This window comes from Dermochelys coriacea, chromosome 1 (assembly GCF_009764565.3).
Source record: "Dermochelys coriacea isolate rDerCor1 chromosome 1, rDerCor1.pri.v4, whole genome shotgun sequence".
Classification (NCBI taxonomy): Eukaryota; Metazoa; Chordata; order Testudines; family Dermochelyidae; genus Dermochelys; species Dermochelys coriacea.
The window spans coordinates 315,204,399-315,231,987 of NC_050068.2; the positions used below are offsets into that span (position 1 = coordinate 315,204,399).

A 27,589-nucleotide genomic window follows, 5' to 3' on the forward strand; every position below is an offset into this window, starting at 1 on the left:
GTAGGGATGAATTTTGCCCTTAGGTCCTGAGATCTTGCAAATGTTAATGACAAGTGCACTGTGCTCAGTAGTGTTTCCAGGATTGGCCCTCAATTCACAATTTGAAAAGCTAACAAGCAATGGATCTGATTCTGCAAGAAGCTGAGTGGCTTCCCTTAGGTGCTGAGCACCTGCAAATTCCAGGAAAGCTAAAGAGATGCATAGGAAATTGTACAATTGGGCCCAATGTCTCCTAGTGTGAAATAAACAGATCTCATTATTCTGTAACTTCCAACTTATCTGTGTGTGTAAATATATATGTGTATATTATATATCTATATCTTACTATATGTTCCATTCTATGCATCCGATGAAGTGGGCTGTAGCCCACGAAAGCTTATGCTCTAATAAATTTGATAGTCTCTAAGGTGCTACAAGTCCTCCTTTTCTTTTTTGTGGATACAGACTAACATGGCTGCTACTCTGAAACCTGAATATAGGAGATGCACTTACACTGTGGGGGAAAAAAAAATCAGCACAACCAAATGTTGGCAGCATCAATTTTCAAAACATTAATGCACTCACAAAAAAATCCCACTGAAGCTTCTCTGTAATTGGCTGTCAGATGCAGAGTGCTGGCCTCCAGCTGGGAACAGGGGAGGGACAGGAACTAAAAATAGCACAGGAGATGCTTCTGCTGCAGTTGCCTTTTCTGTTCCAAATTCTCATTTCCATTCTGTACAAGTGGGGGGAAAAAAAGAGGTTTCTGTGCTCTTTTAGGGTATGTCTACATTGCAATAAAACACCCTTGGCTGGCCCAGGCTAGCAGTCTTGGGCTCAGGCTACAGGACTATAAAATTTCAGACATTTGGGCTGCAGCCCAGGCTCTGGGACCTACCCCCATCCAGAGTACCCAGAGCTTGGGCTCCAGTCTGAGCCCAAACATCTACACAGCAATTTTATAACCTCGCAGCCTAAGTCAGCTGATCGAGGCCAGCCACAGGTGTTTTACTGCAGTGTAGACATACCATTAGGCCGGGTCTGATCTTGCTCCCAGTGCATTAAATAGCACAAACACCATTGACTTGAGTCTGGCAGAATCAGGTCCCTAAAGAATGCTGGGTAGACTGGTGTGGCAAATCGAAGAGACTCCACCAATTATTGGGCAGATACAGACGCTAATGTGATTTATACTTAAAAGGGAAATTTTAAAATGTGGATGTTTTTCATGTTTCAAATCATGTAGTGCAAGACTATGGTGTTACCACAAGCCCTCTTATGGGACAGCCCATTAGTTGTTCTCCCTTTGCTCCAGGGAGGTAATAATTTACTATTGGCCCAAACTGCTACCTGCCCTGTCCTGAACCTGTCAGCTGTAAGTAACAAGTGAGCCCCACCCACTGCTTGCCCACAGGCTCAGGAGCGTGGGAGGAGTGAAACACAGCCTGGGCCACAATCTGACCCCTAAAAAACAGGTATAAAGGATCCCGCTCTAAGTGGGCTCACTTGTGAGCTAACCTATACATTCAGCAACCTCCACACCAGGAAGAAGGCTGGTGCAGCTTCCTTCCCGCACGGTGCAATGGGGAAATATGATCTGAATTGTGACTCTGTGCCAGAGATTATTCTCTGTTCTGCTCCTGGGGCAGCATAGCTAATCGTTGCCTCTTCTTTCTCAGGCAGATTGCTGGATACCTGTTTAGTCCATTGATATTCATAGGAATTTTGATAACTTCAATGGGAGTGGAAGCAGACCCTAGGTTAGTAAAATATGTTTTCAGACCCAATGACATCTCAGAGTTTTGGGTATGCACGAATGCAGACTGAAGGGATAGAATGGTTAAATAATATGGGGATTTTGCAATATTCTATTGTTACAATATGGGCACTTCAGTGATTTGGGGTTTTTTAAATGTTCATGGTCAAACTGGACTACGTACACATGTCCTGCAAACAAGTTAGATTGTCTTATTTTAAGTGTGAGAACTGAGAAGCTATCAAGCAAAAAAAAAAAAAAAAGAAGGAAGCCCCTCTCTTAACAACAGTCACCCTTCTTTCCAATGAAGCACTGTAATCCCACTTCTCCTTTTCTGAAAGCTGCATAATAGAAACATGTGCAAGTTATGTACGAAAGTTAACACCTTCTCTTATGCAAGAGCATAGATGGAACTTTTTACTTTCAGATTTTCTTAGGCAACAAGCAAATACAAAAACTAAGTTGATGAAAAGTAACACCTGTCAATGTCTCTGAAAATTGGAACATCTATCAATATGGACGGATCATGGCCATTCCCAAATAACAAGGAGAGAAATTAATTTTAAAAACCTCTTTATGAAATATGTACACACATATCACTAAAAGCCCAACCCTGCATTCCTTGCCTACTGAAAATCCCCAGTGAACTTGCTGGCCCTTTCAGGTGTGTCTGGAATGTTGGGTCAGGCCCTTAATTTTTGTTTAGACATGGTATACAAACACCTTTTGACCAGAGGCTGACAGGTTTGCCATTCCATTCAATATTAGGTATCAAACTAATCCAACACATCATAGAATTTTGCATGTGTGCATAATACTGTCATCTAACCCGTGAACATATGGGAAAACATTCATTTTGCTGGCTAAGTAGTTGCAACTCGAGTGACTGCAATGATCTCCTTAAACTGGATGTAAATTTGGCCCATGATGCATTCTTTGATTCTGTGTTCATTAACGAATTCCGGATCTTTTGAGACAATGTTCCATAATTTCTCAAATTCTTTACTGGCATGCAAGACTCAGTGAAACTGTAAAGATTTTTGTTTGGCTGAAAAACATTCCCTTTAACTGCTACCCACTGTATTGCATACATCCAGCAGAATGTGCCTGCAATGCAGATGAATATAGCAAAGCAGTACCTTTGTATTTACCAGTGAAGTCCTGATGTGCCACTGATTTCAGCTGAATGTGAACAGAATGCAGCTACTCAGCAGACAGCGTGAAGAACCAGCTTTGAAGTAGTCCCCAATTAAGTCCCCATTCCTGCAGTTTCTGTACAGGTAAAACTTCCTATTGCATCAAGTTTTACCTAGATAAGTGGTTCAGAATAAAGGTCCTAAATATGCAACTGGACTTTTATTATTTAAAAACTGCAAACCACCTTCTCAGTCATCAAGTCAGAAATGTCAAATGTGCAAGATGGAATGGGGACATCCACATCAAAATCATATTTAATAGGTTTACTAAAACACAGGGAATGGCTAATTTACATCCCCTATCCAATTGCATCTAGTTTAATTTTTTTCTCATTTTGTGGTAGGGTTGGGTCATTTAGCTATAAAACACTACACATTAAAGATATTCAGAATAATGTTTATTTATATTCAGTGCTATAGTTCATTAAATACTGGTATCATATATCCATGTCTGAGGTAATATAAATTAAAAATATATTCAAGATTTCAGTCCCATACTTGTGCTCTCTATTTTTTCTACCATCATACAGAATTTTGAAGCAAACACAGTAGTTCATAATTTTGAATGCAGCTGTGAATATCATTTTAATATAGTCTCTTCTTGTCTGACTACACTTTCGAGGAGAATGATTATTGCATGATACATTTTTAGTACATTTTTTACTTATATTAGAATTTTCTCATAAAATCACACATGTCCAAGTTATAGGATGAATGGGCATGAGGATGTACTTTGGGCTAAGGAAGACAGACTTTGAATCAGAATGACAGTACATGCTGCAGGATTATTGTCCGTATACATTATGGCCCAGATCCAGAAAAGCCACTTAAGCATGTGCGTATTCCAAAGTGACTTCAGTGGGACTACTCACTTGCTTAGTTAAGCATATGCTTAAGTGCTTTGCTGGGTCAGAGTCTAGAAGATGATCCTCTTTAACTCTGCATTGTTTGAAAACATTGCTGGTTTTACACTGCATCACCATTGTAGGATTTTTTCATGTTAGTGAAGCACCTGTGAAAGTTTCTAACTTGGTTCATAAATAGACTATGCAAAAATAAGCTGCTAGAATGATCCTCTTCTCTCCATTTTGATAAAAGCAAAACCTGATTTGAAAAGCTATTAAAGTAATTTTTCAATGGTAAAATATATTTAAGAAAATAAACTCTTCATTTCATCATCTTCCATTGACATATAAGCTCGTTGAAGGGCAAGGCATACCTCTCACTCACAAATTCAACAGACTGAAGCATTTCAATCCTTTTTACACTACATGCTGGTGTTAGTAAGCCTTTATCCTAAATCTCCATCAAGTCCAACACTAGTGAGCCAAAGAAACAAAAACAAAAAAAAATGTTTCTTGCATATGTCTTTTTCATAAAGTCCATGGAGAAAAAAATATATTTTCCTTATTATTAAACTCTTATTTAACTCCTGCCATTAAAATAGAAGATACACCTCACCAATATCTATTTAACTTTAATTAGCCATTGTAAATACAAAGGATATAAGTGCGCTGTAAAAATCACTGTGACATGCCATCAAACTCTTTTAGCGTTTCAAAAGTTGTATTGATCCATATTTAATTGATGAAGCTACAGCTAACTTTTTGTGCTTGGATACTCTTGGAGTTAAAGGCATACTTTCATCCGATTTTTTTTCATTATTCTATTTTGCAAACTAGCAACAGTGGTGATGATGCTATCCTGAAAAATCAATTTGTAGTATTACCAAAGCCTATGGTCTGTATTAAAACTCTCCATGCTCACGGAATGAATTGCATTGTTGAGGGTTCCATTACACTGGTACTGGACCTGACCACCAGGTTATATGCATGTAGCACTATATCTTTAGTACTCCACAGAACTCACTATTGCCCTTGGTTCTTCAAATGTTGCCATCATTATATGCTTTGGGGTAGGTATGGAGAGTATTTCCCCTGCATCAGTTGGTGAATGAATACTGTTGTCTATAAGGTTGGAAACCTCTTCCTCGTGATCTTCATACAGTGTATTGACGTTCAGCAGAGGGTGAGTAGGAATACGATTCAGCGCAGCTGTTGGCTCTGGTTTGATGTGGCTCAGGGTTATATTTGTTGCAGCAGCAGTTGTTGCTATATGATTGTGATTACATGAGAGGTAAGCCCCAGCAGCAGGGACAGTTCTGCATGTCTCAGATGAGTACAGAATCTCTTTCTCATGATTTGGGATGACTGAAAGAAAACAGAATACAGAGTAAATCACTGGGTAGTCTATTTTTCCCTACTAATCCGCCACATAGCTGATCCCATAGAATTCAATGGGAGTTTTGCCACTGATTTCAATAAGAGAAGAATTGGGCCCAATACACAAGTTTTAATTGGACTCTGAGAAATCTAAAACTATTTCTTCATGAGAGCTTTGACTTTTGAAAATTCTAGTCCTAGAAGCACATTACAGTGTGACTAACAAGTTTTGTAAATATCACTCAAAGCTACATTTCTAAGTATTGCCTATGTGAAATCATCCTCATGAAATGAACAAAAGTCAATTTAAAAGAATTTAGGAATGTTTTACTATTTCTTCCATAGAGTCTAGCCAGTGCTTTGCAAATGTTGTGATTTAATGTTTAAACAAATTTTAGGGATGCCTAAATACAAAAGTTGAAATATAAAAATACTGATAACATTTTCAATGGGAAAAAAAGAAGGGACACATACCATAAGCCACTATTCTAAATGAAATAGCTCAACAATGTGTAATCAATAAATGTTTCTTTCCAGAACTTGCTCATTCAAAAGCATTCTTGGGTGGGGTTTAAGGTAGACATAAAGGCAGCTGTTGCAATTATTTTGTACTCACAACTTAAAATATCCAAACACTTGTTTAAGTAAAGATAATCGAGACCAGAAACCCCCAATTGCTTCCGGGAGTTGGGAGTCAGAACAGGCTACTGGATTAAGAATGCGGTAGGAAGTCCTGCGCATGTATATTGGGGAGTTTGAGGACTCCAGAAAGGAGCATAAAGGTTTGGCAGTGACAGAAATTTTTAGACCTCAAATCAATTTTCTGTTGGGCAGGGAGGACACAGTAGCTGTCTGTCTGCTGAGGTCCAGGGGTGGGGGGTCTTCTCTTATAAGGAACTGAGAGTTATATCTTTAACACAAAATTTTCTATAACTCCAACTGCATATTCCATTTTTTATATCGGTCTCTTACAGTAATAAAACAAGTAGATCTCTAGCTATGGCGCCCATCACCATAGCATCTCCACTCCTCACGATCACTTGAAATATTTGTCTTCACAACACCCCTCTGAGCATAGGCACTAACTTTTATTTTTCCCCAGGGGTACCCCACCCCCGCTCTGCCCCAAGACCCCGCCTACAATCCACCCCTTCCCCCAAGGTCCCGCCCATGCTCTGCCTCTCCTGCCCGCTGCTCTCCACCCTCCCCAAACAGCTGATCAGTAGCACCGTGGGTGGTAAGCACCCACAGAGTCGGCCCCTATGCCTCTGAGGTAGGGAAGTACTATTATCTGCATCATGCAGGTGGGGAACTGTGATTTGTCCAAGAACACACATAAGTCTGTGGCCAAACTGAGGAATGAACCTGAGTCCCAGGGGGTGCCTTCCGCACAGACCAGCCTTCCTTAAAGCCAAGTAGGACAAAGGGAAATTTAAATTTATATTAAGGATTACAACCCAGCAATAATCTGAGTTTTCGAATCATCAAGATTCAGGGCATAAGCCAGCCTCTAACAAAAGGGGAGTATGAAGAAACTTTCCTCTGGGCAGACTATTCCGTAACTGTCTTCTGCACAGTTTCGTGCACCTTCCTCAGTAGCTGGCACTGGCCTCTGTCATACATGGGATACTGGACTAGATGGAACACAGGTTTGATCTAGCATGGCAGTTCCTGTGTTACTGGAAAATGAGTGACTTTCCTTATGCTAAAGTAGAACTGAGAGAGAGGAAAGGGTGGAGTATCCTGGAAGCCAACTCTCACCTCTTTTCCTGACAAAAGTGCTGACATTTTGCATAAGGCCAAATGCAAAATTACGTGTAAAAATCTACTAATACTACAAAAAATATCTGCAAAGCAGAAGGACATGTTGCATAGCTCTGCCTTGCCACAACTCTACTACTCCTTATCACAAACCTATACTGAGAAATTCTATCTAACCCAGGGGTCTCAAACACACGGCCCGTGGGGTTATTTCCTGCGGCCCACCAAGCTCCCTGCACCCCCGGAGTTATTTCCTGCGGCCTGCCAGGATCCCCTCTTCCCTTCCCCCCAGTGCACCACGTCCCCATTCCTCTGCCTACCTGCAGGCTCTTCCTGCTGCCAAACAGCTGTTTGGCAGCGCTTAGGGCTTTCCAGGAGGGAGAGGGGAAGAACTGGAAGCCGTACACTCAAGGGATGAGGTGGAGAAGAGGTGGGGCAGGGGATTTGGGGAAGGGGTTGGAATGGGGGCAGGGAAGGGTGGGAAGAGGCGAGGCAGGGCCTCATGGAAGGGGTGAAGTGGGTGTGGGGACGGGGCAGCATGGGGGGGAGGGTCAGTGATGCGGCCCTCGGGCCAATGTACTAATCCTCAAGTAACCCTGGTGGTGATTCTAGTTTGAGATCCCTGATCTAACCCATTTAAGAAGGCTACTTGCCCTTATATTATTAGCTGATTAGAAATTTAACAAGATAGAGCAAACAGATCAGGTCATCTTTGAGTTCCACCTAGAGCAGACAGCTACTCCAAATTCTGGCCTTTCAGTTTATTCAGTTTGTTGAGATGGTATTGCAATGACATACTACTGTACCTTTGAGAGAAGAGGTGACATGAACTACGACATTCTCCTCTTGGTTTAAAAATCCACCCTCTTGGCTTTTGGATGTAGGCATTGAGGCAATGGCTTGAATCTCTGGCTTGGGTTTTTTACTGCTAAGTATATATGGTTGAACATCCAGGGAAAAGTGCCGTGTATGTTTTTTCTCATTGCCTGTGCTGGAGATGGCGTTTGACTCAGTTTTATGAGATGATGATTGCTGTGAGGTTTTTGAAGTGGACTCTAGCAGAGGAGCAACGAGGCTATCGGTTGCTGTTTTCCTGCGCACTGGCTTCGGCTTTTCAGGTTTGTGGTTTTCAACCTTCATAATAGCTAACTGCTCTTTGAATGGCTGAGGAAGTGGATTGCTACTTGGGATCCATTTCATCTTCTTCCTAGGTCTCTTAATGATGAGCTGTTCATTGGCATCGATGTCTGCTGGATCGACACTGGGGTCTATAGTCTGAATCCCTGAATCGCGCATGGTGGGTGTGACGTCATGATTAGACTGGGCCAGTGCTGCAAGCAACTGGCGCACCACATTATCATACATCAGATCGCTTTCATTTGTTATAAAATCCAAGCGGTTCAGGGATTTTATATGGTCCCGATTTTCATTGCAAAACATAGCTAGAATATTGATGTCACAAAACTGAGACTTTTGCCACTGTTTCTTGGTCTTTATTCCAACCTTGTTCAGTTTATCAAATATGAAGTTGGACTTGCGGAATATGAACAGGTGAACTAAGTTGATGAGAATGATCAAGTTCATAAAGCAGAGGAGGACAATGTCTACTCCAGCAATTATCCGTTGCAGCTGGACAGCTGGCAGCTTGCAGTTCACCCTGATGTGCAATTTGGAGCTGCTCGTTTTGTCAGGAGGCTCTCCTAGTGCACATGTAAACTCATTTTGCTTCTGCGTAGCATAGTAGGTGGATAAGTAGGTAACTGGTATAATGCTTAAAAATATGATAAATAAATGTCTTGCGAGATAAAGTTTAGCCAAAAAGTTACTTCGCCCTCTTCTTTCCAGGTATTTTTCAAACAAATTCTGCTCAGGGCTTTTTTCCTTTTCTGCATTCTCAATGATTTCTCTTTTCTCCCTTTCTGTGATCCCAGGGCCTTTGGATTGTATTTGTTTCTCTATTTTCGGTGCACGCCCTTCTGCTGCACGGTGGTAGCAGTTATCGATCTCCTGAAGCAAAAAATTAAGCTCAGAAGTCAGTCTGGTGGAGGCCAGAAACTCCCAGCCAAGAGCTGGAATGTACATTATGCCAGCAAAAGCCAGCAGTGCATAAGGAAGGAACTTATGCTCAAACAAGGAGGGCCAATGGTTGGCATCAACTCCTGGCAAGGCATCTTTTAGTTCTGTCCAACAATATCCTCTGGCATACAAGGCTTGGTCACGGGTGAAGTTGTGGGGTGTGTAACAGTATATTGGCTCCTCTGTATAACAGAGAGAAAAGTCACTGCTGTGCATTTAACCTACAAAAGGAGCTCTGTAAAATAAATATTTCAAATGATATCAATTTTCTTTTACTGTTTCTTTACATGACCATCAAGACCACAGAGGTTTAATATTAGATGGTTACGACCCATACTACATACATCCCAGGCAAAACTATCTGCTTGAAGAGCTTTAATAAACCTGAACTAGAACTGTTAAAATTTTTTTTTATAAATTGCGTTGGCTACCCCTTCCAATGTAGAACTCCACAGTGAACTCTGGACAGCTAATGAATGGGATATCCTTAACCATTGTACAGTAGCTGAGACTGTTATATCAAAATGACATGGCTTCCTTATAGAAATAGGCATAATATATGACTCATCTTAGTGAAATATTTTTTCATTAATAAAGCCAAATTAGTTGTAGTTGAAGTCAATGAATCTAATCCTGTGCAAACTCACAGTAACAAGGACTACTGTAGTGAACATGCCAGAGAAAATTTAAACTTAATATCATCTAAATACTGGGTCAACTTAATCTCAAGTGTATCTTCTTTGATTTCAATGGAGATACGCCAGTAGAGAATCTGTCCAGTTAACAGTGTATTTAGCACTGTAAATATTTAGTTTTATCTTCAGATATTTACTATTAAAGATTTTGCAAGAGTAGCAATAAAATATTCTATAAAGTCTAGTGAAAGTTGGAATACTGTTAGTTACTCACAGTGACACAATAATGACCTTAACCTAGACAAGCTCTTGGGGAAGAAAGTATGTATTATATCCATGTTAGCTCAATGATATGTCTCTAGAGAGTATGGGATATGGAGTAAATTTTTATAGTGTTTGACAGGCATTACAAGAAGCAGTTGCCAAATGAGACCCACGTTAAGTAAATATTTTTCTTCTTGAAGACAGAATGCGCCAAGAACACCAAGTTTGTTTCCATTATGAACACACAACCTGGACTTAATCTGGGAGCAACAAGATTAAAGGGTTTTTAAGGGTCAGTTAAGGCTGCTGGGACTTTAAAAATTGTAACACTCCTTGAGAGTTGTTTCATTTGGTAGCAATGACTAACGATTCCATCTACGGTGTTTAAACCCTTCCCCATAAATCACATGCGCAAAGAAGCTCTAATCTTTGCTGCAGCAGAAAGCAAAAAAAAAAAAAAAAAAAATAAAAGACCCTCCCACCTGCCAAATTTACTGAGCCTTGCAAGGGAAATCGAACAGTTCTCGTGTTGTGGAAGGACCAAAAGGCACATGCACATACACTGATTTGGTTACATGAAGACCCAGTATCAGGATTAGCTTTTAGGTGTTTTGTGTGTGGGGTGGGGGTGTTGTGGGTTTTTTTTTTTGAAGCAATGCACTGCAATAAAGATTAGTTTCTAAAGTACAACTAATCTGGGTGGAATAGTTACAATAAATGCTACTAAACAATACAAAGTCAATTAATTTGATAAACCTAATTAGTGATAATTAAGTACCTTTACAACAGAAAGACAGACAATACCTCAAAATGATTCAGTTCCAATCTTTCAGAGAGGGCAGTTTAAGAAGAGTATGTTAATGTTACTCAACTTCTCATTTAGACTCATTTTTAAGTGTATTTCCAGAGTCTCTTTACTCAAGTATCTTTTCTGGTTGCATGATCTCTAAATTCCAGCAATTAGAACAAAATACCAGCTGTAATGTCTACCACCTATTTCTACTAGGAAAATGCTCATTGGCTCCCTGGTTTTCAGCAATCACATCACATCCCATTACCAATCACGGGAGATACGTGCCGAGAAATTCCAAATCCTGCCATCAAGGGGTTGGTTACTGTTACTACCTTACTATTAAGAAAAGGAGTACTTGTGGCACCTTAGAGACAAAAGAATTTATTTGAGCATAAGCTTTCGTGAGCTACGGCTCACTTCATCGGATGCATTCAGTGGGAAAAAAAAACCCCACAGCTGCTACTCTGAAACCTTACTATTAAGGTTTCCCTAGAGATCCAGTAGGTTCCTACGGAAGAAAAGTTTCAGTGACAGACACAGACACTGAATGCAGTTTCTTATATCCAGAAATATATTAAAAGATCTTCCACGCGCTAAGCCACTCCTGTCAGCTCCAAGTTAAGTTTCAGAGAAAAACAATTTATCCTGTGGCAAAGTATGTGACTATTTCTCATAGGTCACAGTACGTACTGTACCAGAAACTTGCCGTCAAGACTGTATATAACTGCTCACACAAACCAATTGCATTTATTCCGGATCCATGCACCAGCTGGTGTTACGAAATAAATCAGGAACACTGTTTTTTTGTTTTTGTTTTTTCACTGAGGCCCACAATTAAGATAACTATTACAATATTTCAACACAGAACTGCAATTCAATAAAAACAATCTCAATTAAAGGTCATATACTCAGCATTATTTATGTGCATGCACCATCGATTGGGCACATATCTAAAACTTGGCACAAGGAGTGGTATACTCTGGTATAATCGTTTAAATATACAAACTGTACAACTATGTATAGCACATAGGGGAGAATGTGGAGAAAAAGAGAGGGGGACTGACCATAATGACATTTCTATGTATTTCAAGAGTCATGACAGATCAACATCTAATTGGGCTCTCTGGAGTCTTTCCATTGACTTCAGTGGGCATTGGATCAGGCATAAAGTACTCTACAGGAGCAAATTTCTATAGATCATGTATAGGAGTTCTTACTCTGCAACCATTTCATTCACAATTGTCAGAGATTAAAAATCTGACGAGTTGCACTATGATGTTTGAACCACAGAGTCTCATTTATTAGAGATGACTTCAAATAAGAGTTTCTCCTGTCGAGAAAAGAAAGTCTCCCTGTAGAAGTTCGCTAGCTCTTCCACTGTTAAATATCTGTTTTTCAGCTGCTCTCACTGTATGGTGTGAAGTGGGAGTTTTGTAGTTCATTACAGTTATTGAGCACACTGTACTATTTTTAATTGGTGTTTTGTTTATTGATGTTATTTATTTAGGCTAATGTATTGTTTTACATATTTATTACTTTGACAGGCTTGCTATGAATAGTGATGCAGTGTTTAAATAATGAGGCACAACACACACTCAGGGTGAAATCCAGGCTCCACTGAAGTCAGTGGGAATTTTGCCATTGACTGCAGTAGAGCAGCATTTCATCCTCTCTGGGTACATTTTTAGCAAGAAATAACCTATGTATACAATCTACTGAATGAGAAGTTCCTGCAAATTTTTTTCTAAAACATATGAGCCAAACTCACCCCCAGTATAATGCCACTGATTTCAATGAAGTTACTTTAGGAGTGAATCGGCTCAACATACTATACCGACTTAGATTAAATTAGTATTGATCGACTATGTTTACCCTAAATAGACATATGTAATCACACCATGATACGATATGTATCCTATGGGCCTGATTGTTCTCTCACTGAAACAGGTGTAAATCAGAGATAACAGATAAACAGGACCCTATAATAACCTCAATAATTACAAAGCCAATGGTAACGTGTGTCTAGATCACAATATGATATGAGGAGGATGGTTCGAGTCAAGCCCAGTCAGTTCTTACACGGATCTGGCTACCATTTCAGACACGAGGACTAGGCTTGCACAAGGGAGAGGGAATAGGCTGCTTTGTGTACCTGCTGTAACTGCCCAGGCTCAGATATTTTTACATTTTCTCTTTTAAAGTGCTTTCTGGGTAGGTAAAAAGTATTAGCCTACAAAAAAAGAACAGCAAGAGGGTTAAAATCCCAGCTCCAACATTGGTGTCAGATACATACAAACCTAGGTCACTGGGTTTTAACTTTGTAATAACAGTAATCTTCTTACATTTATAGATCAACTTTCATCGTGAAAGTTGCCAAACCACTTAAAAAAAATTCCTGTTTCACCAGTAGTATAGTCAAGTATAAACACAGGTAAATAGTTTACTCACTTCTCATTTGGTGAATACAGAGTTTAGTTTAAGTTAGTTTATTCAATTCTTTTTTTTACCACTACCCCACTGCTTTTCAGGTAGTCACTTCTACCACCACTGAAATGCAGCTCCTCTGGGATAAAACACAGTGGCTGCTTAACTACATACAACAATACTATACAACTGTTTAGGAAAGACAGCAAAGAAAGATGCTGAACCAACTAAAATGTGGTCAGGACACCAGAGCCAACACACTGCTACACTGGCAAAAAGTGTCATGGGATCTTTAATGACTGAGGGTGGTCAGAACTTTGATAGTAAGTCTCATCCAAAAGACAGCACCTACCTATCACCATTGATAGGGCACTAATTCAGAGCTGGCACAAATGGAAAAATGCTACTTCTATATATACTTGATCCCACACATTTTCCTGTAGCATCTGTATTCTGGTGGGAGTGGGGTTTTTTGGGTGGGATGGGGAAGAGGCATCTGGTTTTTTTGGGGAATGGTATGGGATGGTCTCCCATCTAGGCATGGACCGAGCCTGCTAAGCTTATATAATTGGATAAGACAACTTCATTGATTGAAATGCCAGCTGTTGATGTTCAACATAACTGTTCTAAAGGAAAACCACTTTGAAAATCTAGGGCCAAATTCTGCTTTGATTACACCCACAAAACTCCCTTGTCACTGTAGTGGGACAATTGTTGATAGAATAAATAACACTGTGCAAGTACCACTGTAAGTGATCTTACTGCAATTCTTTATTTTAATACACTGTTTTGTCTGCTATTTGCTAAGATTCAGTGTCCTTTTCTTCTGATATTTCCTAACAAAAATATCCATATAACTTTAAATTCTTCTGTATTTTGACCTCATTTACAGCAACTCCGCCTTTGTCCAATTCAACTCTCATATGCAAATAATGGGTCAAATCCTGCTCAATTTACTCATAAGTAACTCTTGAAGTCCATGAGACAACTTGCACCAATAAAGTGAGCAAGATTTGGTCAGCTCTTACTGAATTTTTCTGCCAAATTAAAATAATCAACGCAGAATTTTGTGTTGATATATGTACATACGGGACTATGTAATACTATTAGTTATGCTACATCACTTAAGAATTACAAATTCTTGACAGCTTAAGCTGAAGTTGTCAGGCTAGAAGTGGTAAGCAAGAAAAAAATCTTGTATGTGATCTTTTGTAAATAATAAATCCTCCCTCTACGATATACACAAATAGCAACTTTAATCTTGGAAGATCCCTCAGTACTTTACAAACTCTAAACTATATCCTGCAATCATTCCCCATTGCAGAACTCCCATTGATGGCAGGGTCTGGCTCCTATTTATACAGGAATCACTTCACCCCACCACTGACATGTAGCCATTTGCACTAGCAACACTACACAACAGACTTTAGGAGAGGAAGGGAACGACAACAACTTTCTTTAAAACTTTAGAATATAATCACCTAAATTGGAGTTTGGCTCAAAGTCCAGGAGTTAACAACCCAACGCTTGGAAAGAGTATTGATGGAACTTTCACAGCTAGTGCTCAGTATTACATATGTAATAAAAAGTAATCTGGTCTACAGTATATTGAGAAGACACTGTCAAGGCTGGTAGGTGCTCATCTTTCTTTGCTTTTGTAGCAACTTGCAAAGTTCATGCAGTTTTTACAAGGTTTTCTTCAAAAAGAGTGAATTTCACCTCAAATAAACATACTGTTTCTTTTTTAAAAACCTAATATAATGAATACTGGCATCTAAACATTCATGGACAACTACACAGTAAACAAATCAGGCCCCACTCCTGAAAAGACTTAGGGTACTCCACCAATGGTGGCAGTGTGTAGAGTATGTGTAGCTACACACTGCAGTGAAAAAGAGGCTGCATCCACATTGCGGTGTTTACCTACATGCAGCAATGAAAGGCTCTGACAGCTTTCCGCTGCCAGAGTCTGTCCCCACCACAGGGAGCTGCCCGAGTCTTTCCCCGTTGTGGGAGCTTTTCCCTGTGATGGGGAAAGACTCCAGCAGAGGAACATTACACTGCTAAAAATAACAGTGCAGATGGAGGAGGCACTGCTTGGGCACGTAGAGAGCTGCATGGGGTACATACCCTATGGATTCAGGCATATCTTTACTCTGCTCATCTAAGCAGTGCCTCACCACTTACACTGCTATTTATACCCATACTAGGGAGGTGGGAAGTGCATGTACTCTACATGCTGCCATAACGAGCGTGCAGGAGTAAGCAAGGGCTTAACTTTATGCACTGGACAATCCCTTTGAAGCCAATGGGATTACTCACAGTGCATGAAGTTACTGTGCATCATTCTGAAGGAATGTGGCCTTAGGTCCAGATTCAGCAAGGTGCTTAAACATGTGCCTAACTTTAAGTCTTGAGTTGCTCGACTGCATTCAAATGGACTTGCATAGTGTTAGGAATGGCTGAGCACCGTGCTGAACTGAGGCCTATCGTGTATGGAGCACAAAGAAAAAAGGTATTATGTTACGAAATACGGTTCAGTTTCAAGCTTCTAAGAGATTATAATAAGCAATACTCAAAGGTATTTTAATAAGTATGGAAAATATATTGATTGTGATTTTAGTAGATATTTAAAAGACAAAAGGAATTTAGTAATAATTTATCACTGTCTGCATAAAAGAACAAACAGCCTTTTATACCTGATTTACACCCCAGCTAAGTGTAGTGCACTCAACAAAAGCAGACTCAGGACCCTCTTAATGAAAGATTTATACCCCATTCATGCTCACATTTTTAGAAGTTACCCTGTAACTTGCATGAATTCACATCCTTCAGGAAGGATTCAACAATGGGGAAGGGATCAAACAATTCAATAATAAGCAGAAATAGAAAAATGCAAAAAGGAATAGAGTGACCAAGAATAAACAATTTAAAAATGAGAAAGTCAGCTAAAAGTTGTTATCATGCTAGTCTAGACAAAGGTAGGCGGCACTTATACAAATAGCTCTTTTAGTGTACAATTTAACAACATAGTTACGCACATTCATGAAAGTCCATGGAACTACTCACATGCTTAGCATTATGCATGAAAGCCTTGATGAATCAGGGCCATGGGGCTTAAATCTGCAACGTGCTGAAGTCAGAGAGAGCTGAAGGCACTCGACCCCTCCACAGATTGCTTAGCACTTTGCAGAATCAAGCCCTTCTTAGGCAATGCTACAGAAATGTATTCCACAATACAATTCCCTTAGGCTTCAGGGAACACTGTAAAGATCCTGTGCTTTAAACAGACATTAGTCACAATCCAGATTTACACATATGAATAGGTAACACTGAAACACAGGCTTCTGCTAGATAAGCCAGATGAGAAGCTTCATGAGCTCAGCTAGTACAGAACACTATCATACACTGATAGGTCTATCATAATGCAGTAGAATACCATGCCACACACAGTGCATCCACAATATATCACAGTATCTAAATACATGCAATCAAACTGCCACAGGCATGCATCATTCACACTAGGTACATAACTCAGGAATAAATGCGCAATAAAGCACGTAACCAAAGTATTTTATTTTAAGAAAAGTAACTAATTTTTTGCGTTTTTTTAAAAAGTAATATTTAAAGGAAAATGCCTCTGGATCCTCTTCTCTCTGGAAAAAAAAATTCATGTTATTCAGGTTAAAAAGTTCAGTCTCATGAAAAATTACATTACCTAACCAGTAACCAGATCTGCCTTCCCTATCAATATTGTACAGGGAAGTTATACATAACTCTATTACTTCTGATATTATTTAAACAATTACTGGGTGAAATCCAGGTTCCACTGAAGTAAACAGCAAAACTTCCATTGACTTCACTGGGGCCATGAGCTCAACAGCAGTATTTAAAAGACAGTTATGAAAATATAAATTCCACATAAGGACCAATTCCTGCAACAACTTACACACACAAGTCTTATCACATATGTAGTCTTACTTAACTCAGTGGGTAAGATTATGCACATGCATAAGTGTTTGTAGGATCAGGCCCTAAGCTAGTTCTATACATTGTTAGTATTATTACTATTAATAAAATAAAAAGACAATAACTTTACCTTTATTTAGGAGTACGGTCTTACACTTCAGAATATAGGCTCCATGCCTGGTGATTCAGTTTGTCTTCCTGAGGCACAATTTCCCCCACAATGAGAAAGCTTAAGTACAGACATTTATTCTCCTTTCTCTAGATCTAGTTAGACTGTTTAAAAGAAAAATAAGTGAAAAAAAAATCAAGAAAAGAGACGATCCTATTGCTAATAGTTCATAATGTCCCAGATTGAACATGCCTTACCCATAACTGTGTATGATGTACATAAGCAGTCTTGATGTTTAATAGCCAATGGATACAGATACGTACAACAGAAAGTAAATAAGTGTGGCAGAAGCAGGTCCAATATTTATAATTGCGGGCATCTTCTCATGTAGCGTTGATTCTCTTTTTACATACATTTCAAATCTACACAGCATAGTCTTATATTAGCACTACATAATTAACATACACACAAAGTTATTTGGGAGAGTATTTGCTACAAAATATTAACTACATATAATAGACATTACCTTTTCTAAAATTAACTACACAGCACATGCTAAAATTCACTTACCAGGGAATGAGGCGTAAAGGCCTCAACAGTGCCTTGTAATGCCTCCCCCAGGGGAAGAGAAATATTTTTATCTGGGTCCTCATTGAAATACAGAGGCCCAGAGTCAGAGAATTAGTTCAGAAATAGCAATTGTTGCAGTAGGGGGTGTCAGAAAATTCCTAGTTGAAAGCCCCTAGACTGTTTCCGATGGGGAGACATTTTTTCAATAATGAGCTATCATCCAATATGCGATGACCATGTTGCAAGATGATAATATCATTGTACAGAGATGTTCCATGGTGATGTACTGCTGCATCCCGCTTCAACCGTTTCCTCCTGTGCTATACAGAACTCTGTGAGGAAAAAAAAAACATCTGGAGGGAAGTGACATGGCTTACCCTCATAGCCACGTGTGTTTCTGTACTGTAATCTTGATTTCCATGATGTGAAGATTTGAGGGACAATATCAGAAGAGAAATTTAGGTTTTGGAGAATGACCCAAAACGTAATCAGGGAAATGAAGCCTATACACAGGGCCCAAAGAGAGACCTGTGCACTGTTTACTTTTCAATTCAGCCCTAATTTGAGGAATTAAATGGTGGACAGGCCTTCTGCCTGAAGGTGAATTTCACTCAAAGTGAAAAAAAAATTACAATAATTTTTAGCAATTTAAAAATTCCTCTCCAGTGATCAAAAGCCCAAAGCAACCGTATAAACACTCAGGCCCAGATTCTAAAAGCTATTTAGGCATTTAGCTCCCATTGAAATCAGTGAGAGTTAGGTGACTAAATATTTTTGCGTATCTGGGCTTCAGATTCGATCTGGGCTTATACTGGAATTGGAAAAGGTTCACAAAAGGGCAACAAAAATTATTAGGGGTATGGAACGGCTGCCATATGAGGAAAGATTAATAAGACTGGGACTTTTCAGCTTGGAAAAGAGACGACTGGAGGGGATATGATCGAGGTCTATAAAATCATGACTGGTATGGATAAAGTAAATAAGGAAGTGTTATTTACTTCTTCTCATAACACAAGAACTAGGGGTCACCAAATGAAATTAATAGGCAGCAGGTTTAAAACAAACAAAAGGAAGTATTTTTCACCACAACGCACAGTCAACCCATGCAACTCCTTGCCAGAGAATGTTGTGAAAGCCAAAATTATAACAGGGCTCAAAAAAGAAGTTCATTGAGGATAGGTCCATCAATGGCTATTAGCCAGGATGGGCAGGGATGGTGTCCCTAGCCTCTGTTTGCCAGAAGCTGGGAATGGGTAACAGGGGATGGATCACTTGGTGATTACCTGTTCTGTTCATCCCCTCTGGGGCACCTGGCATTGGCCACTGTCGGAAGACAGGATACTGGGCTAGATGGACCTTCGGTTTGACCCAGTATGGCCGTCCTTATGTAGATACATTAATAATAATCACCACAGAAATACCTATAAGTAAACTGTGCTTGTGCATGAAATCCCACAGTGAAATGAACTCTGACCATAAAATAAAACTGGTTATATACAACCTGGTCTAATTTCACAGTCTAAGCAGGTCAAGTGCAAAAAACAAACAGCGTAAATGGCAGAAAATATCGTATTTGTTATATCGTTTTATTCTTCTTTATAATAATGATCAGAAGTGTAAAAGTTGGCTTGTATCAGATGCTTTTTTGCCCAAGTATAACTCAAAAATAGTTTCAGTATAAAAAAAGAAATAAACCTCAAAAAATGAGCCCATAAGGTAGGTAAATTGTTGTAATCTCTTCTAGTAGGTTGGTGGGGGTTTTTTTTTGGAAGGGGAGATGGAAGACCCTAGACTATTGCCCTTTAGAAAACAAGCTGCTCTGTATGTAAAGAAACTGTTTTTTGCAAAATGTCACTGCAGAGCCATGAGAATGTCATTACATAGCATCACAATCCTACTGTAGATGCTTCTTGCCCTCCTGAACTGTCTGCCCACTCCACCAGCTAAACACATTGGAAAGAGACCATGCTATCCCTCCCAAATGGCTTCCTCAAGCCCCGGAGCCTGCAGATGGTGAGCTCCCCACAACCCCTAAATGGATCCCACTCCTTCATTAAAAAAAAATAATCGTAAGTAATGACTTAAACATGTCTTTAGATGGCTCTGCACTGACAGTGCCCCACGAATAGTGATTGGGCTCAAACCCTCAGGACCAAAACACTGACTGGGACTTCTCAGGGGATTGCCTGAAATGCTGATCTCTCAGCTTCCTAATGTCTGTGTGATGGGCACTGGGACTGTAAGAAAAGCTGCTGCCACAGTTCTATTGGAGCATTGTACTTCCAAATTCAAATACAAGTGCATAAATATGGGCCTGATCCAAAGTCCGGTCAGCCAATGGAAAGACTTTGTCCATGGCCTTTGGATCAGGCCCAGTGTGATGCAAAAGAAATCTCCAAGAGAATCATATCAGTCTACTAACTAATATGCCACCCACAATAACATTTATACATATTTGACCTTTAACTCATGCACCACACAGATCTTAAAGCTGACAATTTCAGTGGTGAGGCTGATTCTTACTGAAGCCTTTTTCAGCCTCAAATACAATACGGGCTGAGATTTTCCCAGGATATCTGGATGCCGTTCTTATGAAATTTAATGAGAAATAAGGCTTCTAAAGCTCTCAGGTGGCTTTAAAATCTGAGTCTATGAACTTTCTGGAACCTCAGTCATACCCTCAATATTACTTATCCACATGTTTTCCTCTTGAATAAGACTACTGAGTAAGGTAGCATCTAACAAAACAGATTGCTTAGGTCAGTGTGAATTCCTTCAGCTGTCTGTAAGTGCATGTTACACTTCACCTCATTCACACTTCAGTCCTCAGTCGCATGCATCTGACACCTGAAGATGAAGCTGTGACTAATATAGACAGAGACAGACACAGAGATCCCATGAGAAGAATAGGTTTCAGAGTAGCAGCAGTGTTAGTCTGTATTTGCAAAAAGAGAAGGAGTACTTGTGGCACCTTAGAGACTAACAAATTTATTTGAGCATAAGCTTTCGTGAGCTACAGCTCCGATGAAGTGAACTGTAGCTCATGAAAGCTTATGCTCAAATAAATATTCTAGTCTCTAAGGTGCCACAAGTACTCCTTTTCTTCATGAGAAGAATAGGATGCATCCATTTTCTGAGAACTGGAAGCCCAGACAGATAACTGAATGTCGCTTCCAGAAATATTGTATGTAATCTTCACACTATTCCTCAGAATTGTTTTTGACTGTAGTAAACAACTCTACTGGATAACTATGCCTTTCCTCTTGAGTTAAGCTCATGACAGGCAGGGGTGTATGCAACGGGGGAGAAAGCAGGGGTGTGGACAACCTTGCCCCTATAACTGGCAGAGGTACAGAACTCCTCCAGCCCTGGGACTGCAGGGGCGAAAGCAAGCTCCTCTGGCTCTGGCATAGAAATGCCATTCCAAAAGCGGTCAAATTGCCCCTGACAACAGGCCAGCTTGCATCTATCCTTTATTTGTAAGGCCCTGCCAAATTCATGGCTATGAAAAACACATCATGAACCGGGAAATCAGATCTCCCCTGTGAAATCTAGCTATTGCAGGGGCAGGGTTGGGGACACCCCAGCTGGAAGCTCCTACTGTTCACTGGGCTCCAACTGCTAGTCCTGGAAGGTCTGGGGAGGGACGGGACTTCCTCTTCCCCTGCATGGCCACTCTTGGGGAGAGCTCAGACCCACCTCCAGGTACCTTCCCTGACTACAGGAAGCTCCGTGGCTGCTGCCAGCTCTGAAGGCTCCCAGCAGCACGGTGGAGATCAGACCCACCTCCACCTCTCCGAATCTCCGCCAGCTGAGGGAAGTTCCATGGCTGCTGCCTTTGGAGCCCAGCTCTGAAGGCAGCACAGAAGTGAGAGTGGCAATCCCACAACACACCTACCTCAGCTTTGTGTCCCCTCCATGATCCTCTTTTGGATTGGTACCCCCATGGTTACAACACCATGAAATTACAGATGTAAACATCTGAAAACATGAAATTGACCAATTTTAAAACCCTCTGGCCATGAAATTGATCAAAATGGACCACGAATTTGGTAGGTCCCTATTTATTTGTGAACTATCTTTAACCTTTAGGTGAAATTCCCCCCAGTGCAGACAGCCTGTAAAAGACTCTACGTACCATTTATATCCTGTGTAAGGCCCTGATTCTACAAAACATGTAAGCATGTGCTTAAGCCCATTGCTACTCTTTTCATCCTATTTGCTGAATCAGGGCCTATGAGTCTGTTATAAGTAGAAGTGGGGCCAAAACACTTGTGCAAGTCCTATGCACAAATTTCTGTCCTTAATTATGCCTTCATGTAACCAAGACAGAATCTGGCCCTGTACTCTTAGCAGTAATAATAAAAAATAGTCTTTTGTACTTTACTGCTATATGCTGCTCTAGGTGCAACCAGAGAAAATTTTGAAAATAAACACTTAAAATTAAAAGCCACTTTATACATACGTCAGATAACTTGAGTATGTGTAACATACCCTGCCCACATCTTGAAACAAGAATATAAGTATGAAAAGTTGATCAGAGATACTAAAAAAGAGAACCTCATTGTTTATTAAATAAATCCTCAACAAACACAATTTAAAACATACTGTAGATAATGAAATGCTTCAAGAGACATTGAATTCATGTAGAAACTGTACTACACAGTGAAATAAGCATCATTTATGCAGAAATGATTACATATCAGGAATTAAAACAAAACTTGAACTAACTCATCAGTCATTTAACTTACTGTCTCCTTCCATTACCTCCTCATGAGAATTTTCTAGCAGAAGGGTGGTAGAGGGCTGAGCTAGATAACTGCTAAGAGATATAGAAATACAGTATTTGTGAGCAATGTTTGGTATTCGAAGGCATTAATTTATAAATTTAATAAAAAGGACAACACCAGAACTTGGCTTTTTGACCAAAACGTAAATCAGTTGGCTGCCAATGTTCTGCTTTATTAGAAGTATTTAGCAGCTTTTGAGGGGAAAAGATGAACATGTGATAGTTGACTGTGATATGAAAATTATCATTCACTGCGACTGGAAAGCACTGGGTAGCGTACATTATAAGAAAATTAATGTGATTTGTCAATTCTTGGGCTCCATCATTAACCCTAAAGCTTTCTGTAATAGATCAGAAATCAAACATTTCAACACCTCAACATTTAAAATGGAACGTAACATACGCAACAATTCATTCATTTCTTTTGGAGCCTGCATTTCAGCTCCTTACTCAGAAAATCTCCCATGGACATCAATGAGAGCTTTGTCTGAGTAAGCAGCCCAGCACCGGGCCTGACCTGTTCAATGGAGAATTTTTCTTTATAATATTGAAACCACTTAGGAAAATAAAACAATACACACAAACTAAGCAGCTAAGAGCAAGGACCAAATTCCTCCTAATCTAAAGTAGGCTGAAGAACTTGGTGTCTGGGAGGATGAGGCAACAACACCATAAGTAGCCTCTACTCTAACCACAGAATCACTGTCCTGACAATCATATTGCAGCTACCCACAGAACACACAACTTCAGCACCTGCCAATGAAGAAATGTATTCTGCACAGATTGTGCTCTGGGCATGTACAATTCTACCTCAGATGACCTATTTGTGGGTGAGGTTCAGGTCCGTGGGTTTCATGGCTAAAGACTTGAGGAACTGAAGGGAGAGTTAAAACAGCGCTGGACACAAAATTATGCACTTCAAAGTCAGATTTAATGTTGTATGTATAATTCAAACTTCCAACACTTCGATTCTAGACATTGTAAAAGGGACCTATATATGGAAATGTGCCTGTAGCACATCCAAACATTTGGGACTCTTTAGATCGAGATCCAAACTTTACAGCTCTGACCTGTCTCTAGAATGAGAGAAACAGAAACATCAAACCCAAAACAACTGCTGAACTTTGGGGTAGAGTGGATTTGGGTTTGATTCTGGATTAGAACTGCATGTCTGTCCTCTGGTTACTGTACTAATGTGTAATTAAATGGAATTTTGTGGTGGCATATCATTTCTTTACATATTCTTCCAAGAAGGATGCAAAGGTAGGAGCAGTAAAATTCTGGTTCGGTAAGAAAACATTGAAATTGTCACTTTAAAAAGAAAAATTGAAAACCCCCTAGTAAAATGAATATACTAATCAGTGGGCTCTGACATTTCAAATATGGAAGGCCACCAATAAATAGTGTATAAATTGCACAAGTGACACCCTAAAATTATAGTCTCACAGCCTGTTTCTAGGCTGCTTGGCATTTTGTATCGTCATTTTCACCTGTACAACGTGGGGGTACATTCCCTCCATTCACACAACAGTGGTAGTGTTCTACACAAGAGTGGTGTACTGAAAGGTGTATTGAAACTGTAAGCGATCACTTGAAATGCTCAGGGGTTTTCCTGGTTCTGCTTGCAGGATCTGTACAGAAGCATGCTATTCTGGACCTAGCACCAACTGGTTTACAGGCAGCCAGCCAGTGTAAAGAGGGCTGAGTTGTGCCTCTCTGTTTTGGGGGACAACCTTCTTTCTATTTTTGGATTCTTGTGTATTATTCTGAATTTTAGGAAATAAAAGTGTTACATTCCTACCCTGCAGCAAGGGTATTTATGTTTTTATCTAACTTCTCTGTGTGTATGCCATGAACATATAACAAGGTGCCAGACAGCAAAGAATCAGGTCTGTGGGTATGAAATGTTAAGGAAAACCGAGAAGGGCTTCTGACCCTTCGAAGGGTCATGTACAGACATGTATCATGCAAGGAGATGCATATGAAGTTGATTGTGTGCTGGAAACCGGTGGATTAAACTCTCTTATTAACATGAATAGGAACACCTTTGGTATTTTGACAGAAATACAAATACCTTTTACAATAAAGGAAAGAGTCCAAATATGCACAGATGGTAGCTTTCATCTTAAATTTAAAAAAATCATCCTTTTGTTGTCCTTAAGTTTCAGAAAGTAATTCCTGAAGGAAAACACAGAATAAAAACAAGTAAATTCCTCTGGGCCTATCAGCTGTGTGCATTTGGACTTGTTATCCTCTGTGTACTACCTCCACCATCACTGGAGCCGACTCCTCGAGACCTGGCTATTGTATGAATCCTTGTAAACAAGGCTTTAAGCCCTGAAATTTTAGAAAACAAATTTTGGGTTCAACTTAAATTCAAATCCGAACCCATTCAATCAAAGAATTATAGGCCAATCCTGCTCCCATTAAAGGCAAAATGCCCACTGATTTCCAATGGGAGCAGAAGCAGGTTCTGTGTGAGATGCAATTTTTCTAGGGCTGGAGTTTGGCGGTCAGGGATGAGGAGAGGGCTCATGCCAGTCCTTTGGACTCTCTCTCAAGCTCCCAGATTTTTTTTGGTAGCATAATAGCCGAGTGTCTTTCTCAGAGGCCTTTGTATCCCGGCTGTGGTTACTGTGTGCCAACTATAAACATGCTATGCATAGCTGTTGACTCAGCCTCTGGAGAGCTTGCTTTCTAGGAATCATGCTATTTTATTTCAAAAACATTAAAAAACTGGCAAGTTCAGTAACAACACTGTAAAAGGGACAATATGTGAGCAAGTGTCCACAGGTCTCTCCTGAAAGATGTCCTGAAGAGCATAAGCAAAGGGTGAATTTCACCTCTTTGCAGAGGGTCAGCACAAGGACTATGGTATGCACCATGTAAGCCTTAATTTATGCCCTCAGAGTGAAATCCTGGCCCCAACGAAGTCAATAGCAAAACTACCATTGACTTCAATGTGGTCAGGATTTCACTCTCAAAATCATATTGGGCTTACAGGGTAGAGAGGCCTCATGGTGTCCCTCTGCACAGAGGTGAATTTCACCCAAAATGCATTCCCATCTAGCAGTGAAGTTTGGGGAGGAAATTATTTTAGCTCTCAATAGATTTTGTTTACATTACAGTTTCTTACATCTGGCAAACATGAACTGAGATGACAGTCTGTCTTTGACACAAAGTCAGGAATAAAGGTACATAAAGAGTGACAGCAAAGGTACCTCTGATGGAAGGAAGATTCTTCCATATTTAAAGCAACACGTAAAATATGAAGCTCACCTAATCTGTGGTCTTATCATGGAATTAACATAAGACTTAGTTCAGTGGCTGGTGAACTACTAAATCCTTCTTTATGTGCTAATATAATTATTAAAACAGTAAATCATATTCTTAATTTCTCAGTGGTGATGTAAAGATAAAAGCACTTGGGTACCAGGGCAATCTGTGTGGAATAAACCGCCAAGATAAAAAAAGAGAAAGTTGTGTTAACTTAAACATTTGGTTTATGAAATAAACACAGTAACATCATAAACTAACTTTCTCTTTATTTTACCCATCAGGGAAGTACAGTACACGTTAAATCATGCTACAGAGATAATGACCTTTAAGACCGGAGATGGATTATTGCCTTTTAAATAATCTCTCTGTCATGACATTTTTTGTTTGTCTGGTTATCTAAAGTACAATTGTGCTTTTCTGTATTCACTTTCTAGGTCAACGAGGCATGGGCTGATGCTGGGAAACTCAAGTTTTCTCTTGGTGCATTCCCTTTTACAAGTCTCTTGTACAGCACAAGCAAGCTGTCCAGTCAAGTGGATGCTATTCCGCATGCTCCACTGGAGTGCACAGACACTGTTGACTCCTTGCTTGGTCCTGCATGCATAAGTATTGGGGTAGAGAAGGGATATGAGGGGCTCAGCTGCAGTCCACATATTAGTCATAAAAAGAAAAGGAGTACTTGTGGCACCTTAGAGACTAACAAATTTATTAGAGCATAAGCTTTCGTGAGCTACAGCTCACTTCACGAAAGCTTATGCTCTAATAAATTTGTTAGTCTCTAAGGTGCCACAAGTACTCCTTTTCTTTTTGCGAATACAGACTAACACGGCTGCTACTCTGAAACATATTAGTCATACAGACCCTTCCTACACTAAGCAAGATATGTTGCAAGAAACTATTGTTCTGAGCTCACCATACTTGTATAACACCCGTAATTACATACACTGCACTGAAGTGTTTTACAAGTACTGGTTGCATAAGCCTGGAGAGATCTGCCCATAGGTTTCTTTTTATTTATGAAGATTACACTGGCTTTAAGTGGCTTTCCATGAATATTACTATTTCCAGGAATTAGAATTCATAAGTAGTATCAGTTCTTATTGTTTATTCTGACACAATAACTTCTGCATTCAAGGGCACAAAATAGCATTTGGGAAGCTGCCATGGTATTTGCGATAAAGATACAATAAAAAAATCACCCCATTTTTGCCAGCAGAGTTTGCATTTTCTATATCTACTATCTAATTTGCCAGAAGGTACGCAGCAGCATCCAAAGCGAAGAGCATAGCTAGACTTTGAAAATGATAGTGACAGTACATAGGTAAAGCATAATACAAGCATCAGGAAGCAGGGTATGTGCTTATCACTTAGCAGTAAGGCATGTATTCAGCAGGACTAACATAATTAGTAAACACAATGTAGCAGGACTAACATCATTAGTAAATACAATGTACAATCTCTCTGAACAAGTGTAATTTCACTAAGAAGTCTGAGTAAATAGAGCCTTGGTAATAAAAAAAAACTAGGGTCTAATCCTGCTCCTATTAAAATGAATGGAAGTTTTGCTACTGATTTCAATGGGAGCAGGACTGAGTCCTTAGTAATTAGAAGCTCTGATCCTGAGTTGTTAGCTCCCAAAAAGAAGACAATTTTGTTTCACCAAGTCCATGCTGAATATACATTATAGTTTTATTACCCATTCAACTATTTTTTTTCATCTTTTATTTCCCACCCCCCTTTTTATGTTTTGTTTTTCTGTGTTTTGGA

General features: G+C 39.8%; 1 protein-coding gene across 18 annotated transcripts in view; it reads right to left on the reverse strand.

Moving 5' to 3' along the window:
• Positions 1 to 3,316: 3,316 nt before the first annotated feature.
• The window catches only part of PANX2 (pannexin 2), a 59,377-nt gene continuing 35,104 nt past the window's right edge, over positions 3,317 to 27,589 (reverse strand). For 4 of the 18 annotated variants that reach the window (XM_043496095.1, XM_043496018.1, XM_043496016.1 and 1 more), the window contains 2 exons: positions 7,721 to 9,172; positions 3,317 to 5,141 (listed from right to left, as the gene is read on the reverse strand). In XM_043496095.1, the coding sequence (XP_043352030.1) occupies positions 4,780 to 5,141; positions 7,721 to 8,996 (1,638 nt within the window). In that variant the 5' untranslated portion in view covers positions 8,997 to 9,172 and the 3' untranslated portion in view covers positions 3,317 to 4,779. Of the gene's footprint in view, positions 5,142 to 7,720; positions 11,015 to 11,153; positions 16,763 to 17,205; positions 18,087 to 22,505; positions 26,480 to 27,589 lie in introns of those variants that run through there. The other 14 variants (XM_043496054.1, XM_043496048.1, XM_043496086.1 and 11 more) reach the window with 11 other exon arrangements.